This window comes from Pseudophryne corroboree, chromosome 12, assembly GCF_028390025.1.
Source record: "Pseudophryne corroboree isolate aPseCor3 chromosome 12, aPseCor3.hap2, whole genome shotgun sequence".
Lineage (NCBI taxonomy): Eukaryota > Metazoa > Chordata > Amphibia > Anura > Myobatrachidae > Pseudophryne > Pseudophryne corroboree.
The window spans coordinates 163,120,569-163,136,770 of NC_086455.1; the positions used below are offsets into that span (position 1 = coordinate 163,120,569).

Genomic DNA, 16,202 nt, shown 5'->3' on the forward strand with positions numbered 1-16,202 from the left:
TTGAGAAGACGCTGCATCCTACAGTAAGCGTCATTTACCTGAGTTATAAAATTATCCGATAGAGAAAACGTCATCTTCCAAGTAAATCTCTCATAAAAGTGAACGGTTTTGTCAACTGGAACAGCGAGCAGCTATGGGGAGGGGGAGAAAGGAAGGAGAAAATGTTAGAAACACAACAAACACTAAAATCTAAAACTAAAGCTGCATATACACTAGACGACGTGGTTTGTGAGCGACGTCGTCTAGTGTTTCCCCCTCCCGGACCGGGCGGCCGTACACACTGAGCAGTATGACCATTCATATCGCTCAGTGATGTCACGCAGCGGCCGGGCAGGCAGCTCCTGGACAACAGATGCACGCACGGCCGATAGCGAGGATTGATGACGGGCCGCGTGGCCGCGCATTGCTCGCCGCTGGTGGCATACACACTTGCCGAGAAAATGAGCGACGCCGCTCAGGAAGGGGGAAAAATGAGCGACGCCGCTCAGGAAGGGGGAAAACGAGCGACGCCGCTCAGGAAGGGGGAAAACGAGCGACGCCGCTCAGGAAGGGGGAAAACGAGCGACGCCGCTCAGGAAGGGGGGAAAACGAGCGACGCCGCTCAGGAAGGGGGAAAACGAGCGACGCCGCTCAGGAAGGGGGAAAACGAGCGACGCCGCTCAGGAAGGGGGGAAAACGAGCGACGTCGCTCAGGAAGGGGGAAAACGAGCGACGTCGCTCAGGAAGGGGGAAAACGAGCGACGCCGCTCAGGAAGGGGGAAAACGAGCGACGCCGCTCAGGAAGGGGGAAAACGAGCGACGCCGCTCAGGAAGGGGGAAAACGAGCGACGCCGCTCAGGAAGGGGGAAAACGAGCGACGTCGCTCAGGAAGGGGGAAAACGAGCGACGTCGCTCAGGAAGGGGGAAAACGAGCAACGTCGCTCTGGAAGGGGGAAAACGAGCAACGTCGCTCTGGAAGGGGGAAAACGAGCAACGTCGCTCTGGAAGGGGGAAAACGAGCAACGTCGCTCTGGAAGGGGGAAAACGAGCAACGCCGCTCAGGAAGGGGGAAAACGAGCAACGCCACTCAGGAAGGGGGAAAACGAGCAACGCCACTCAGGAAGGGGGAAAACGAGCAACGCCACTCAGGAAGGGGGAAAACGAGCAACGCCACTCAGGAAGGGGGAAAACGAGCAACGCCACTCAGGAAGGGGGAAAACGAGCAACGCCACTCAGGAAGGGGGAAAACGAGCGACGTCGCTCTGGAAGGGGGAAAACGAGAGACGCCGCTCAGGAAGGGGGAAAACGAGAGACGCCGCTCAGGAAGGGGGAAAACGAGAGACGCCGCTCAGGAAGGGGGAAAACGAGCGACGCCGCTCTGGAAGGGGGAAAACGAGAGACGCCGCTCAGGAAGGGGGAAAACGAGAGACGCCGCTCAGGAAGGGGGAAAACGAGCGACGCCGCTCAGGAAGGGGGAAAACGAGCGACGTCGCTCTGGAAGGGGGGAAAACGAGCGACGTCGCTCAGGAAGGGGGAAAACGAGCAACGCCGCTCAGGAAGGGGGGGAAATGAGCGATGTCGCTCATTTTCTCGGGAAGTGTGTATGCACCTTTAGACACTACTAGAATCAGATAAATTAAACACAAAACAAAAACAAACTACATTATATATTAACAGACAGCTTATATTTACACAGAAGGTAAATCACGAACGGCGATAACAAAATTATTGTTATTCATATGATCAGGATTGTATGTAATGTGCTTTCATATCTGCCCCAACACGTTCCCAACTCTCAGACCCCGGCTGCCAACTCACCCTTCCGCTCTTCGGCTGCCACTGCAGGCGGCAAATGGACTTGGCGTTGATGACATCATTACATTTCGGTAGAAGGGCCAGGTTGGCTTCACAACTCTAAAGAAAACATAAAACAAAGCATGAGGTTTATGAAAATGCAGCAGCTTTGATATTAGAAGATCATCATAACCATTCAGCTAAATCTTCCAAACTTTGTCCTGACCTGATCATCGATATTCCAAATTCTCACTGAGCCATCGCAGCTTGCTGACGCCTGGAAAGCACAACACAATGACTTGTAGATGTTGCATTTTCTGCATTCACTGGGTAACTATGTCAAAATTAAAAAAACATCCTGAAGGGTAAAGGGCACACAGGCCGTTATGTCTGCCCTGTGTGCTTCAGATCGCCCAACACTTTTCTTTTACACAGGTAAGATATGTACTACGAAGGATATGCAGCTATTAAACTCTACATATCCAGAAACCAATCCCGGACGCACAATCCATGACAAAGCATATGATCCTACCAATGGTAGCGATGGTCCAATAACCTGCCATACACTGAATGAAGGATGGGGACAACTCACAGTTCTCTGTATAAAAATCGTCAGAACAACGACCAGGAGGATCTTACAGGTTTGATGCTTGAGTCAAATGAACCCAAGGTCGCTGAGAACGGTTGTGCATCAGCCGGAATAGAACCATTATTGTTCAGAACTTGGCCGGAATAACAGTGGCTGGATTGGGGAAGCATTGCTACACCTCCACTCCCATCTTTCTACAACAGGCCTGGCCAACCTGTGGCTCTCCAGCTGTTGTGAAACTACAAGTCCCATCATGCCCTGCCACACTTTTGCTATTATGGAATGCTAAAACTGTGGCAGGGTATGCTGGGATGTGTAGTTTTACAACAGCTGGAGAGCCACAGGTTGGCCAGGCATGTTCTACACTAATAAGTCACAGATATCAAGATAAGACAGGACAGCGGCACCTCTGTGGTAACAGGCTCATTTTCTATATAGACCATCAATATAAAAGCACTGTCTAAATTTGGATCTATGTGAATGTCTTGTGTCTTCTACACAACACATGGGGGGCCATTCAGAGTTGATCGCTCGCTAGCAGTTTTTAGCAGCTGTGCAAACGCATTGTCGCCTCCCACCGGGGAGTGTATTTTCTCTTTGCAGAAGTGCGAACGCCTGTGCAGCAGAGCGCCTGCAAATACATTTTGTGCAAAACAAGACCAGCCCTGTACTTACTCTTCGTGTGCGTTGATTCTAACAATGGAAGGACGGCTTTTGACGTCACACACCCGCCCAGCCACGCCTGCGTTTTTTCAGCCACGCCTGTGTTTTTCTAAGCACTCCCTGAAAACAGTCAGTTGACACCCAGAAACGCCCACTTCATGTCAATCTTCCTACGTTCGGCCGTGCGATAGGAATGTTCGTTAGACTCTGTGCAAACCCACGATGCTCATTGTACCTGTACGACGCGCGCCTGCACATTGCGGTGCATACGCATGCCCAGATATGCTGATTTTTAGCCTGATCGCTGCGCTGCGTACAATGGCAGCTGGCGATCAACTCAGAATGACCCCCTTGGTCATTGGTACAAACAAGTCCTAGGGCGTTATGTACTGAGCAAGACAACATTGTAAAGACCAGATTAAGGTCCTAATTCATGTGCACTGCAGGGAGGGCAGATGTAACATGTGCAGAGAGAGTTAGATTTGGGTGGGGTGTGTTCAAACTGAAATCTAAATTGCAGTGTAAAAATAAAGCAGCCAGTATTTACCCTGCACAGAAACAATATAACCCACCCAAATCTAACTCTCTCTGCACATGTTATATCTGCCCCACCAGCAGTGCACATGGCTTTGCCCATTAGAGAATTTTGCGATCCTTGCTGAATTAGGCCCTAAACCTACAACAGGCTTAGGTAACCTCAATTGTTAAAGTACTAGTCCCCCGATAGCCTCTGTATTGCAGTGCATGCTGGGACCAGTGGTTCCACAAGAGCAACCAATTCAAAAGTTGCCTCCCTCTGTTTAACAATCATCATGATTTTTGTCTCCAGGACCCACGGTGCTATTAATGGTTTTCTCTAGAAAAGTATAACAAGGATAATTGCAATTTTCCCATTTTATTTTCGATTTTGCATCTAGTAAGAAACGTTCTCTTATTATCTAAAGCAGCGATGCATTCCGGACCTCTGTTAATGCTAGGTTCTGCCTGAGGCTTCACCCGCGTTGAAGTTGCCCTGTTTAGTTTTTATTTGGCTTTATATACTGTAATTGAGCACTATCATATAGGTTTCTTTGTGCATAGAGTGCACAAAATCTACAGCAGCTCATTCTTCCGATAACGCTGCATTTATTTTTGCAGTAAGCGACTCCACTCATTGTTGTCCGCCTGCATGGCACAGACAGCTTGGCATAACTATCAATGGACCGCTGGCTTCACGATTTCCTCGGCAGTCTTCCAAACAGAAAAACCGCTCATGTGAGGGAGCGACGGGGGCTGAACAATGCAACAGATTTGCAATTGCTCCAGTGAGTGAGATTAGTCATTTACCAGTGAGCAGCTTATTTTCCAGCAACCTGCAGCCTTACATAGCAATTCACACAAATTGTTGTTTCCCTTGCAAACTGTTGTTTCCCTTGCCTCTGCAGCGCTGCAACTGAAACTTGTCGCCTTCGCTGCAAGCTGTTCATCGCACTGACTATGATGGAATGAGCGCGTCATCGCTCAGACTACAGCTGTGTCCACGTATAAACTTTCCTCGTATCGCTTATGGCATAGTTTAACAGTTATGTGATGTAATAACTGTGGCACATTAGACTCCACGTAGTACTGCATAAAACGTACTACCTTGTGGCAATATTAGTGTTCATTCTAGCACCCTGCACCTTTGAAAATCCGTGCAGTTCCTCCTTCCTGCTTGGGGTGTCACTCTCTGGTGTGAAGCTTCTCAGCACACTCTGATCTGTTACTCAGTGCTGCGATACAGACCTGTGTGTGCTGAGAAGCACCAGAGCAGAGAGCGACACCCCAGGCTGGAAAGAGGAACTGCACAGGATTTGAAAAGGTGCAGGGTGCTAGAATGAACACTAAATATTATTTAGAATACTGTCAGAAAAGCTTAATCAGGGAGTTCAGCTCAGATTGGGTTTTTCTATTTGCCTCTTATCTGCCTCCTGTGTCCATTGTGTGTGTAGTTCTTTCAGCTATTGTAAATACAAACTTGCTACTTTACACTTGTGGCCTGAAGACTCTACGGCAAAAAACCCAAACCTGACTGGGCTAAACTACAGAACTTTCCTTACACGAGACCTATAATGTAATAAACCTCACCAGATATTTGTCCTTCGGATCAAAGGAAACGCTCAGAACAGGAGCCTCATGTCCGCGGAACGTCTTTTGCACACTGCTGTCGTCCACCTGCACAACTTTCACCAAGAAATCACTGAAAACAAGACGGACAATTAGTAAGAACGCTCATTAGGTCACAGCAAACGTGTGCAAACAATGGACAGAGAGAAGGCAGACAAAGCTGATATTTGTGTCTGTCTGCAAACATGCAAATTCGCAAAACACATTTAGACACAACGGTTTACCTCCGGTCACTATTTCTGTATATCTTTTATTTAAACCACTCTACATGCTGGCATTTCCGTTGACGTAACGCCTCTGTCACTTGGTGCCCTCTCGCAGCCTGTGCTAAGACAGCAGTTGGGGGTCCTCACTGACCAATTAGACACAACAGGGAAAGATCTCAGTTTTCGGTATTGCCCTATGAAATAATGGTGACCTTCTGACATCACCAGCAGATCCTGTATGCCAGGGGTATTTGACACGCCGCCGTCCAGCTGTTGTGTATCTATATATCCCAAAATGCACCGCCACAGGGCACGCTGGAATGCGCAATTCCACAACCGCTGCGGAGCCGTGTGTTCCGTACCCCTGCTGTATGTAATAGATAAATCTGGGTTTTGAAAGCTTCAGAACAGACCAAGCCCTAGATGTCTATATACAAATTTAAAAATGGATAGTTGAAACCTCCGTGGATTTTACAATACATCCCCCTCCATCTGTCTCTGTCTGCAAAAGAACCATGGCACTTTCTTTGGCTGCTACAATGTCCAGTTGAGAAAGCCAAACCTCTCCATCAGGAGCTTCCTGTTGTACAGACCATTCCCCTGGAATAACCTTCCTCAGGCAATCAGCTGCTGCATTCATTCCAATAGGGACCTTAGGTTTCTTTCTGCCCAAGATACCAGTTTGGCTGTATCCACCATCATAGCTTTACTTCTGGTGCCTTCTTGGCATTGTCTGAAGACCCCTCCGGTTCATCGCTTCTCTGCCATCTATGTCAGAATGTTCTTGGTGGTCCGGATAACCTAATGTTGTGAGATCTAAGGGGAGGTGTATCAAGCTTTGGCCAGAGATAAAGTAGAGCAGCTGCCCGACAGCAGCCACTGCCTACGTAAAGCATTGAGCAACAACAAGTAGTATCTAGTAAGACAGGCGATCAATGGCTGTATAACTAATATAAGTAATATTCATACACTCAATGCTCATACTATCAAATATGGCACAAGGGAGTCCAGCAAACAGGAACACAGGGACGGACCACGCCCTACCCAATACAGTTGTGTTTCTCAGTAGTTTATCATGCAGGGGGTTAGAGGACCGGTGCCCCAGGACATCCTTCTTAAGCCCTGAAAACTTTTTATACAGCAGGACGCCTCATACGGCACACTCGGTCATTTCAGTTTTCAGCATCTTAAACACCAGTCAAACTTTAACCCACAGTATTAACAACATATCGGAATCAGCTTTATTGGCCAGGTATACTTGCGTACACTAGGAATTTGATTTCGGTTTACAGTGCAGCAGCCAGGGGAGAACACGTAGACAAGAGGGGGAATGGGGAATATATGGAGTATACAGCTTAAGTAAAAGACCACAGTGTCCATTACAATCAGAAGTTCGGAGTAGAGCGACTGGACAGTCAGCCCAGCGATTTGGTAGGAGTTCAGCAGGTGGACTGCTTGAGGAAAGAAGCTTTGGAGGCTTCTATTGGTTCTGGTGGGAATGGCCCTGTATCTTTTTCCTGATGGCAGCAGGTTGAGCTCGCCATAGCCCTGGTGAGGTGGATCATTGACTATCCTGGTCGCCCTTTTTTTTTTGGCTCTGGACCGGTACAGATCGTGGACAGGCGGGAGGTCAACTCCGATGATCTTCTCAGCAGACCTTACCACTCTTTGGAGCCTGCGTTTGTCTCTCTCACTGGCGGAGCTAAACCAGACGATAATCGAGGAGCACAGAACAGATTCTACAATTGCGGAGTAGAAAAGGAGCAGGAGATTCTGTGGGATATTAAACTTCTTAAGTTGCCTTAGGAAGAACAGCCTCTGCTGCGCCTTTCCGATGGTGGCATCTGCATTTGGTCCCCACTTGAGGTCTCTAGAGATCGTGAAATAGAGATTTTCCTGCTACCAGCTGAAAATGGCCATTTTACAAGGGTGGGAGGTTGCATCCCGATTACCCACTGGCATTTCCTATGTGTGTCACACATCGGAGTCTTAGCCCCAGTTACTTGGTACGGCAATGTCACGTCACTGCCCTCTGTGCCTCTCCTGTTCATGTCTGGCAACCTTCAGACCTGTGCTGGTACATCTGCTAGCAGGCCTGGCATTTCCCAAAGGAAGCAGAGCATAAGCGCCACCATCTTGGATTTGCTCACATGACTGCATCTGCCAACTGGGTTTCTATAGTCACATTCACACAAACCTCCCGGGCCAAGAGGTGCAAGGAGAGCCCTATTTATATTTATACCTTCTCCTGCGCTACGCTCATTGCCGGAACAACACTCATCTCCCAGAGATCAGTATCCTGGCTTTTTAAAAAAAACAGGGACGTGACACCCCCATTATCCGACAGTGCCAAGGCCAGTGGCTGTGTCCTAGTATGCAGTTTTACTGGCCCCCTGAGTAACCGGATGGTTACTCAGATGAACGATGTTCATGCAGAGTGATCCAATGCTGCAGCGGATCACAGAAGCCGGTAGGAGGCGTATATTAACATCAGACGCCTACAGCGGCATTTGAATATTTTAGCACAGCGACTGTGCAAACGCTTCATCTCTGAATCAGGGACTCCGTCCACAATTATTCTAGATGTCTACAACCATAGTGTTCATTCTAGCACCCTGCACCTGCTACAACCCGTGCAGTTCCTCTTTCCTGTCTGGGGTGTCGATGTCTGCTCTGGTGCTTCTAGCACACTCTGATCTGTACCTCAGCACCGAGTGTGCTAGAAGCACCAGAGCAGAGCGCAACAGCCCAGGCAGGAAAGAGTAACTGCACGTGTTGTGCTAGAATGAACAGTAAATGAGGGCTGTCCTGGATTTCACACCCTGTCCAGTAGGTGTCCCGCTCCACGCAGGTGCATCTATATCTACGTGGATCACTAAATGTTAAAATGTTTCAATGACTACAACCAGCTTTTCAACACTCACACGTCATAGGAACAACTGGAATCTAGAAACTGTATTACTCCCTTTGGCTCCTCATGTGTCACCTAGTCTTACGTTGTGCTGCAATTATTTTCCGGTACGCTCATATCATATCGCAACGGACGCAAACACTTACCCAGAGCCAGCTGCGATTTTGGTGCCATCAGCGTTAAATACCACATGATTAGCACAGGCGGTGAAACGCGTCAGTATTCCATCTGGGTCACCATCTGGAAATGTGTGCATCTGAATCGCATTGTTGGACGATGCAGTGACTACTTTGCCATTCTGTGGGATATAAAAACAGACAGGTACATGTGTACATACGAGTACAATCAGAACTTTGCATAGGCTTGCTAAAAGAAAAAAGAAAAATTCTGTCAACCCTGGCACTGTGCTACATGTAAAATATAAAAGGATAAACTAGAATGCCGCAAAAAGAAAACAACCAAAATACAGAACTCTTTGAAAAGCGGCCTCTTGTTTCTGAATGACTTCTGGATTGCTCTAGAAAAGTTATTTACTAATTTCTCCTCATTTACCCATCCTTCCTGCGCCATATGAAGCAGGACGCATGGTGCTACCTTGATTTTTCATCATAGGTAGTAATACCCAGACTTTATGACCTATATCTTAATTGTGTCGCAACGCAGCCCCATTTAAAGTCACTTGTAGTGTGTTGGGCACTTAGGACTAGTATTTTAGTTGCTTTATCTGTTGCACGCCTTACGGGGCTATATGTCAGGATTTGTATATGGACAAATCTGTAAATACAAATTTAATCCGCCCTAGCAGCTAAATCTGCAACAGCTTGTTGCAGTAGCTGAGTTTTCTGTACATTAGCAGAGAGCTGGGATGACATATCTGACATCATAGTTTTTAGAGACCCTAGCCAGTGGGGCTCTGGACCCTCTCCCCCAGCCCCTTCACTGACTTGTGAAGATTGGCTGCATTGTTCACATGAAATAGAATCAGATGATAATGGGGAGAATCTGGTGTGGCATACACTGCACAGCTTGTGTTTACCCATGTTTCACAGTAAGCACAACATACACATACAGTGATATAGCAAGCCTGCCCTACTGTATGAGAGGAGACAGAGAGAGGACACCAGCACACCCTGAGCTGTACAGACCCAGTGAGGCTGTCAGCTCACTATATTACAGTAAACACAAATTCTTGCCCTAAAGAGGACCCAGATAGTGTACACAAGAGTCTCTCCCCCCCTTTTCTACACCCTGTACCAGATATCCAGAGTGGCTAAGGAATCAGGAAGCGCCTTGTGTGCGGAGAATGGCTGCAGTAAGCAGAGGAAGGCGCCAAAACGCTTCAGGTCCCGCTCTGATGTAGCTCCGTCACCTCCAATGGCGCCGGAGCTACAGTGATAGATTATACTGGCACAGTCTCCATTTAGCTTAAAAACATCACAAGTGCTAGTCAAAGCGTTTTTGTGACAGCCAAGGCGCAGTGCCCCGTTGAACAACAACCCCTCAGGACGTTGGTCCTGCAGCGGGGAAGCGGCTCTGCACCTCGCAAGGCCGGTGACTGCCCCCCTCCCCCACTAACTCCCACGGTGCAGGTATGCTGTTGCCCAAACAGTATACCGAAAATATCAAACGTTTAGAAGAAATTTAAGAAGTTTAAAAAACTCTCTGGAACTCAGAGATGTGCATCCTCTCCTGAGGGCACTTTTCTCTAAACTGCCAGTGGGAGGGGGCATAGAGGGGAGGAGCCAGCACACCCAGTTGAAGAAATTTAAAGTGCAGCGGCTCCTTTGGACCCTGTCTATACCCCATCGTACTAGATTCCCCAATATCCCTTATGGACGCTCGAGAAACAAAGTAAAGCAAAGCGTGCTTACCTTTAACGCCAAGGAATACGCCTTTTCTCCAACACTGATCGACTTTGGGTCATCGTCATCCAAACTTTCCCAGATCCTAATGTCCCCATCACTCCCACAGGTCACAAGGCAACTGGGGAAGAGACAAGTTATTTACCGGAAATAGGTTCTTCCTGTATATATGTGTATTAACATGACCAGAGCAAACAGATATGTGTTATACAACCAAGTACTTCTATCTGTTCGTGATCTCTATGGTGACTCGCGCTAATCTTTAGATATATAACGCAGGAAGACACCATTGAATAGGCTATTCTACATTTTGCCTAATGTAAATATTAATGGAAATATTTATAATGATATTTTAATTAGAAAAATTTTACCTAGTGTCTCAAGACGTCGCTAGTAATTCTACCTGCAGAGCTCACCATTCAGTACAGTTGCTATTGCCTACCCTCCCTTCTCCATTATCTCGTCTTAATATACTTGGAGCAGTGGTCTTGTGGTACAGGATGTGACATTAATATAATGGGCGTATGAGTTACTGGAGGCGGTACAGATACATATTTGAGACAGAGTAAGGAATGAGGTCACAGATATAACCTGGTGAGTTGGCACCTGTATATGGGGGAAGGGGGCACAATAAAGCCAATAATTACAGGAACAGTTGTTACCATTAAAACAAAAACACATCAGGGACACCACTTATAAGGTGTAAACTCACCACCTTTTGTGGCCATTGAGTGGCGAGAGGCACAAGTTATTTTGTTATATGGTATGAGATCTCTGACCACGGAGAGCAACTTCGCAACAAATGGCCCCAAACCCAGCAGCACCGGTCATGTTGCCCGGACGGGACAGACGTGGGGCTAAACCGTCAGAGTCTACCGCAGTGCACCGTGACGGCCCAACCTCCGCTCCTCACATCTGTAGTTTACACCAGGCTGTGGTACATTACTCACAGAACGACTCACCTTCCAGTATCATTAAACGTGACGTCTGTGTGACCTTCTGGATGTCCATACCGCATCGGCTTCTTCTCAGCAGGCATTTCTATATGATAACAATGATGACAGGCTTAAGAAAAAAAACAGAGAACACGGACCGTAGCTGAGGAGTCACCATAATAATCCAGGGGTGAATAGACCGAACAAGCATTCCACCTTGCTTACCGATAGGGAATGTAACGTTATACCCTTCAATCTGGAGGATCCGATGCTCATGGGAACGCACATCGGATCGGAAACGCCTCCAAAATGCCTGATTTCATCCGATATATCGGGACAAAATCGGATGAAATCGGGAATTATCGCTCTAGTGTATGGGGCCCTTAAGAACTTGTCAACCTAGAACCACAAATCAGATCAGAGCGATGCCATTGTTATACCATTAATATGAAGATACAGTCAGAACTGTTAAGCTAAATACTGGACGGAAAGCATCCGCTGGCTTTTGTAATAGAAAAAGGTTAGAATAAAACACAGCCTTATCAGATGTATGGATGGACATCGGAAGCAGACGGTTAGCATCCACCGATGTTCTCGGCTTGATGTATTTCCATGTGATGTCAGGTTTGCAATGGTCGCTGACCACTGCAGGCCTCATTACGATGCACGCGGAATCTGTGTCCGCAGCACAGTAGCTTTACATGTGTGTTTCCGCGGTAGACTGCCGATGCACACAACCGGGCAATCGATGGCTAAACCATCAATGGCTGCCTTGCGATGGTGGCATCTATGCCACTATTGGTGCGGTACAAGGATAACTACAACTGACGAAGTTGAATTGTTGGTATAGGAGAGAGCTAATGCGCATACTTTATCTCCGTTCTACCCCCGTATGTATAGAGGGTATACAGTACACGCACAGGCTGTATATAGAGCTCATGTAATACATACCAGCTTCATAGAATGTATACACCCACTGTAGTGCTTGTATAGTACACATGGGCTGTATACAGTGTATATGGCACACACCGTCTATACAGTATGCACGTGTCGGGCTATATAATTGTGTGTATAATATACACCCAGTATCACAGTATCAATATATATATATATATATATATATATATATATATATAAATAAAACAAATATAGACAGGGGTAAGCGCTGGTTATTGCTTTGAGATATCAATGAACAATAAAAACCACAAATGTGTTTGTAAAATCAAGTGCATAAGAATAAATGCTTAAAAAGTCACTAGGTCCTCCTTCAAATTTTCACGGACCGCTGCTCCCCTTTGATCAATCCGATTCCCACGGATGTAATGTATCTGTTAAAAAAGCATATATAGGGGGCGCTCCATAGTGCATAAAAGTATTTAATAAAAATAGACAGACGTACAGAATAAGATTAAACTCGTACCGCAAGGTAACCAGTGTGGGCTGGTTACCACATGATTTCACAATAATCTCCCGACAAAGTCACCTAGTCCGTTTTGGAATCCTCACCTCGCTGTTAGCTGCTGCCTTTTGAGGGCCGCGAGTAGGAACACATCAGCCGTGGACTTCGAGATTCAACAGCCCCAGCGAGTACATGCGTCAATTAGCTCCGCCTTAACGCGTTTCGTCATCGACTTCGTCTGACGAAGTCGATGACGAAACGCGTTAAGGCGGAGCTAATTGACGCATGTACTCGCTGGGGCTGTTGAATCTCGAAGTCCACGGCTGATGTGTTCCTACTCGCGGCCCTCAAAAGGCAGCAGCTAACGGCGAGGTGAGGATTCCAAAACGGACTAGGTGACTTCTGGTTCCAGCCTTTGTCGGGAGATTATTGTGAAATCATGTGGTAACCAGCCCACACTGGTTACCTTGCGGTACGAGTTTAATCTTATTCTGTACGTCTGTCTATTTTTATTAAATACTTTTATGCACTATGGAGCGCCCCCTATATATGCTTTTTTAACAGATATATATATATATATATATATATATATATATACCCAGTGTAATGTCACAGCAGAGATCCTATTGCCTGCTCCCAACCCCCAGGACTGCCCCATCTGCTTATTCCCTCCCTACCCACATCACTGGCCCCAGTATTGCCTGACCCTTAGCCCCTCCAAACCACCAGTATTGTCTGACCCTTACCGCCTCCCTGCCTGCCCTCACCCCACTTAATATGTGATGGGACCCAGAAATAGGATCCCAATTTTTTTTTTAAGTGAGGGGTCCCTGGGATCCACAATTTTATTTTTTGGCTCAGCACAACCACTGTGTATAAGGTATACACAATGTATATAGGCCCTCATTCCGAGTTGATCGCTCGCTAGTTCCTTTTAGCAGCCGTGCAAACGCATAGTCGCCGCCCACTTGGGAGTGTATTTCTGCTTTGCAGGAGTGTGAACGCCTGTGCAGCAGAGCGCCTACAAACACATTTTGTGCAGAACAAGACTAGCCCTGTAGTTACTTATCCTGTGCGATGATTGCTGCAACGAGTGACACGGTAATGACGTCAGATACCCGCCCAGCACCCGGCCACGCCTGCGTTTTCCCAAACACTCCCAGAAAACGGTCAGTTGCCACCCATAAACGACTCTTCCTGTCAATCTCCTTGTGTTCGGCTGTGTGATTGGAATCGTCGCTAGAACCAGTGCAAAACCACAAAGGACTTTGTACCCGTACGACGCGCGTGTGCACATTTCGGTGCATACACATGCGCAGATTAGCCGTTTTAACTAATCGCTACTCAGCGAACAACTCTGATTGAGGGCCATAGTACGGACACCGGCTATACACCATGTACAGTATATAGTACATACCAGCTGTATACACCATTAATATATAGCACACACTGGCTGTATATAGTATACACCATGGACAGTATATAGTGCATACCAGCTGTATACACAATGTATATAGATTGTAAGCTTGCGAGCAAGGCCTTCCTACCGCTATGTCTGTCTTTGCCCAGTTTTGTTCTATAATTGTTGTTCTAATTGCAAAGCGCAACGGAATATGCTGCGCTATATAAGAAACTGCTAATAAAGGAATAAAGTACACACTAGCTATATATAGAATACACCATGTACAGTATATAGTATACACTGGGTTTATATAGTAGACACCAGGTACAGTACATACTAGCTGAATATGGAATACACCATGTACAGTATATAGTACAGTCAGTGTGTACTATATACATTACCAGCTGTATACACCATGTATATTGTACAGACACCAGGTATAGAATATATAGTATATACCAGCTGTATACACCATGTATATATAGTACACACTGGTTGTATATAGAATACACCATGTATAGTACATACCAGCTGTATACACCATGTATATATAGAATACGCCATGTATAGTACATACCAGCTGTATACACCATGTATATATAGAATACGCCATGTATAGTACATACCAGCTGTATACACCATGTATATATAGAATACGCCATGTATAGTACATACCAGCTGTATACACCATGTATATATAGAATACGCCATGTATAGTTCATACCAGCTGTATACACCATGTATATATAGAATACGCCATGTATAGTTCATACCAGCTGTATACACCATGTATATATAGAATACGCCATGTATAGTCCATACCAGCTGTATACACCATGTATATATAGAATACGCCATGTATAGTCCATACCAGCTGTATACACCATGTATATATAGAATACGCCATGTATAGTCCATACCAGCTGTATACACCATGTATATATAGAATACGCCATGTATAGTCCATACCAGCTGTATACACCATGTATATATAGAATACGCCATGTATAGTCCATACCAGCTGTATACACCATGTATATATAGAATACGCCATGTATAGTCCATACCAGCTGTATACACCATGTATATATAGAATACGCCATGTATAGTACATACCAGCTGTATACACCATGTATATTTAGAATACGCCATGTATAGTACATACCAGCTGTATACACAATGTATATATAGAATACGCCATGTATAGTACATACCAGCTGTATACACCATGTATATATAGAATACGCCATGTATAGTACATACCAGCTGTATACACCATGTATATATAGAATACGCCATGTATAGTTCATACCAGCTGTATACACCATGTATATATAGAATACGCCATGTATAGTTCATACCAGCTGTATACACCATGTATATATAGAATACGCCATGTATAGTTCATACCAGCTGTATACACCATGTATATATAGAATACACCATGTATAGTATATACCAGCTGTATACACAATGTATATATAGAATACGCCATGTATAGTATATACCAGCTGTATACACCATGTATATATAGAATACACCATGTATAGTATATACCAGCTGTATACACAATGTATATATAGAATACACCATGTATAGTACATACCAGCTGCGGGATCTCCGAGTCCTCTCCGGGATTTTCAACTTTGGCGGGTAATGCGTCAGCTGCTGGCGGGAAGCGGAGACCGGGCTATGGGGCTGAGCCGGGGACAGCCCGCAGGAGAACGGACACTGCTCGCTCACAGAGGGCGGGAACAGCTCCGCCAGCGGCCGCTGCACACCGCGGGGGGGACCCAGCAAGACTCGGGGGGGGTGACAGCACTGAGGTAGCTACGGGAAAGGGGCAGGAAGTGCGTTCCACGACTCACAGCATGGTGCGTTCCACGCCTCGCTCCCGGCAGCCACGCCCAACATGCAAACGAGGACGTCTGCTTGATGTGAATGGCGGGAGCTCCCCAGCAGCTGCAGTGCTAGTACAGTGTCAGCTCCCTGCCCGCTCCTGTCAGTCTCTTGCCTCTGTTATCTGCCTGGGGCTGTAAGCCCACAGCCAGTGCTTAAAGTGGTCCCCGAGAGGTGGTGGAACTAGTATCCCCATTTAAAATTATGCCACACAGTAGCACAATCTTATTCACAGTACATAGTAGTGTCCCTTATTCATGGTATGACACACATTAGTGTCCCTTACACGCAAAGCCCACAGTAGTAGCACCCCCTAATACACATAATGCCCACAGTAGTAGCACCCCGTAATACACATAATGCCCACAGTAGTAGCACCCCTACTACACATAATGCCCACAGTAGTAGCACCCCTACT

At 46.4% G+C, this 16,202-nt stretch overlaps 1 protein-coding gene across 1 annotated transcript in view; it reads right to left on the reverse strand.

Moving 5' to 3' along the window:
- WDHD1 (WD repeat and HMG-box DNA binding protein 1) overlaps window positions 1-15,714 on the reverse strand; it is a 46,615-nt gene extending 30,901 nt beyond the window's left edge. The window contains exons 1-8 of the mRNA XM_063948392.1: window positions 15,492-15,714; window positions 11,112-11,190; window positions 10,159-10,270; window positions 8,434-8,585; window positions 5,132-5,243; window positions 2,000-2,050; window positions 1,798-1,893; window positions 39-131 (exon numbers count right to left, since the gene is read on the reverse strand). Of these exons, the coding sequence (XP_063804462.1) occupies window positions 39-131; window positions 1,798-1,893; window positions 2,000-2,050; window positions 5,132-5,243; window positions 8,434-8,585; window positions 10,159-10,270; window positions 11,112-11,188 (693 nt within the window). The 5' untranslated portion in view covers window positions 11,189-11,190; window positions 15,492-15,714. The remainder of the gene's footprint in view (window positions 1-38; window positions 132-1,797; window positions 1,894-1,999; window positions 2,051-5,131; window positions 5,244-8,433; window positions 8,586-10,158; window positions 10,271-11,111; window positions 11,191-15,491) is intronic.
- Between the last annotated feature and the right edge of the window lie 488 nt (window positions 15,715-16,202).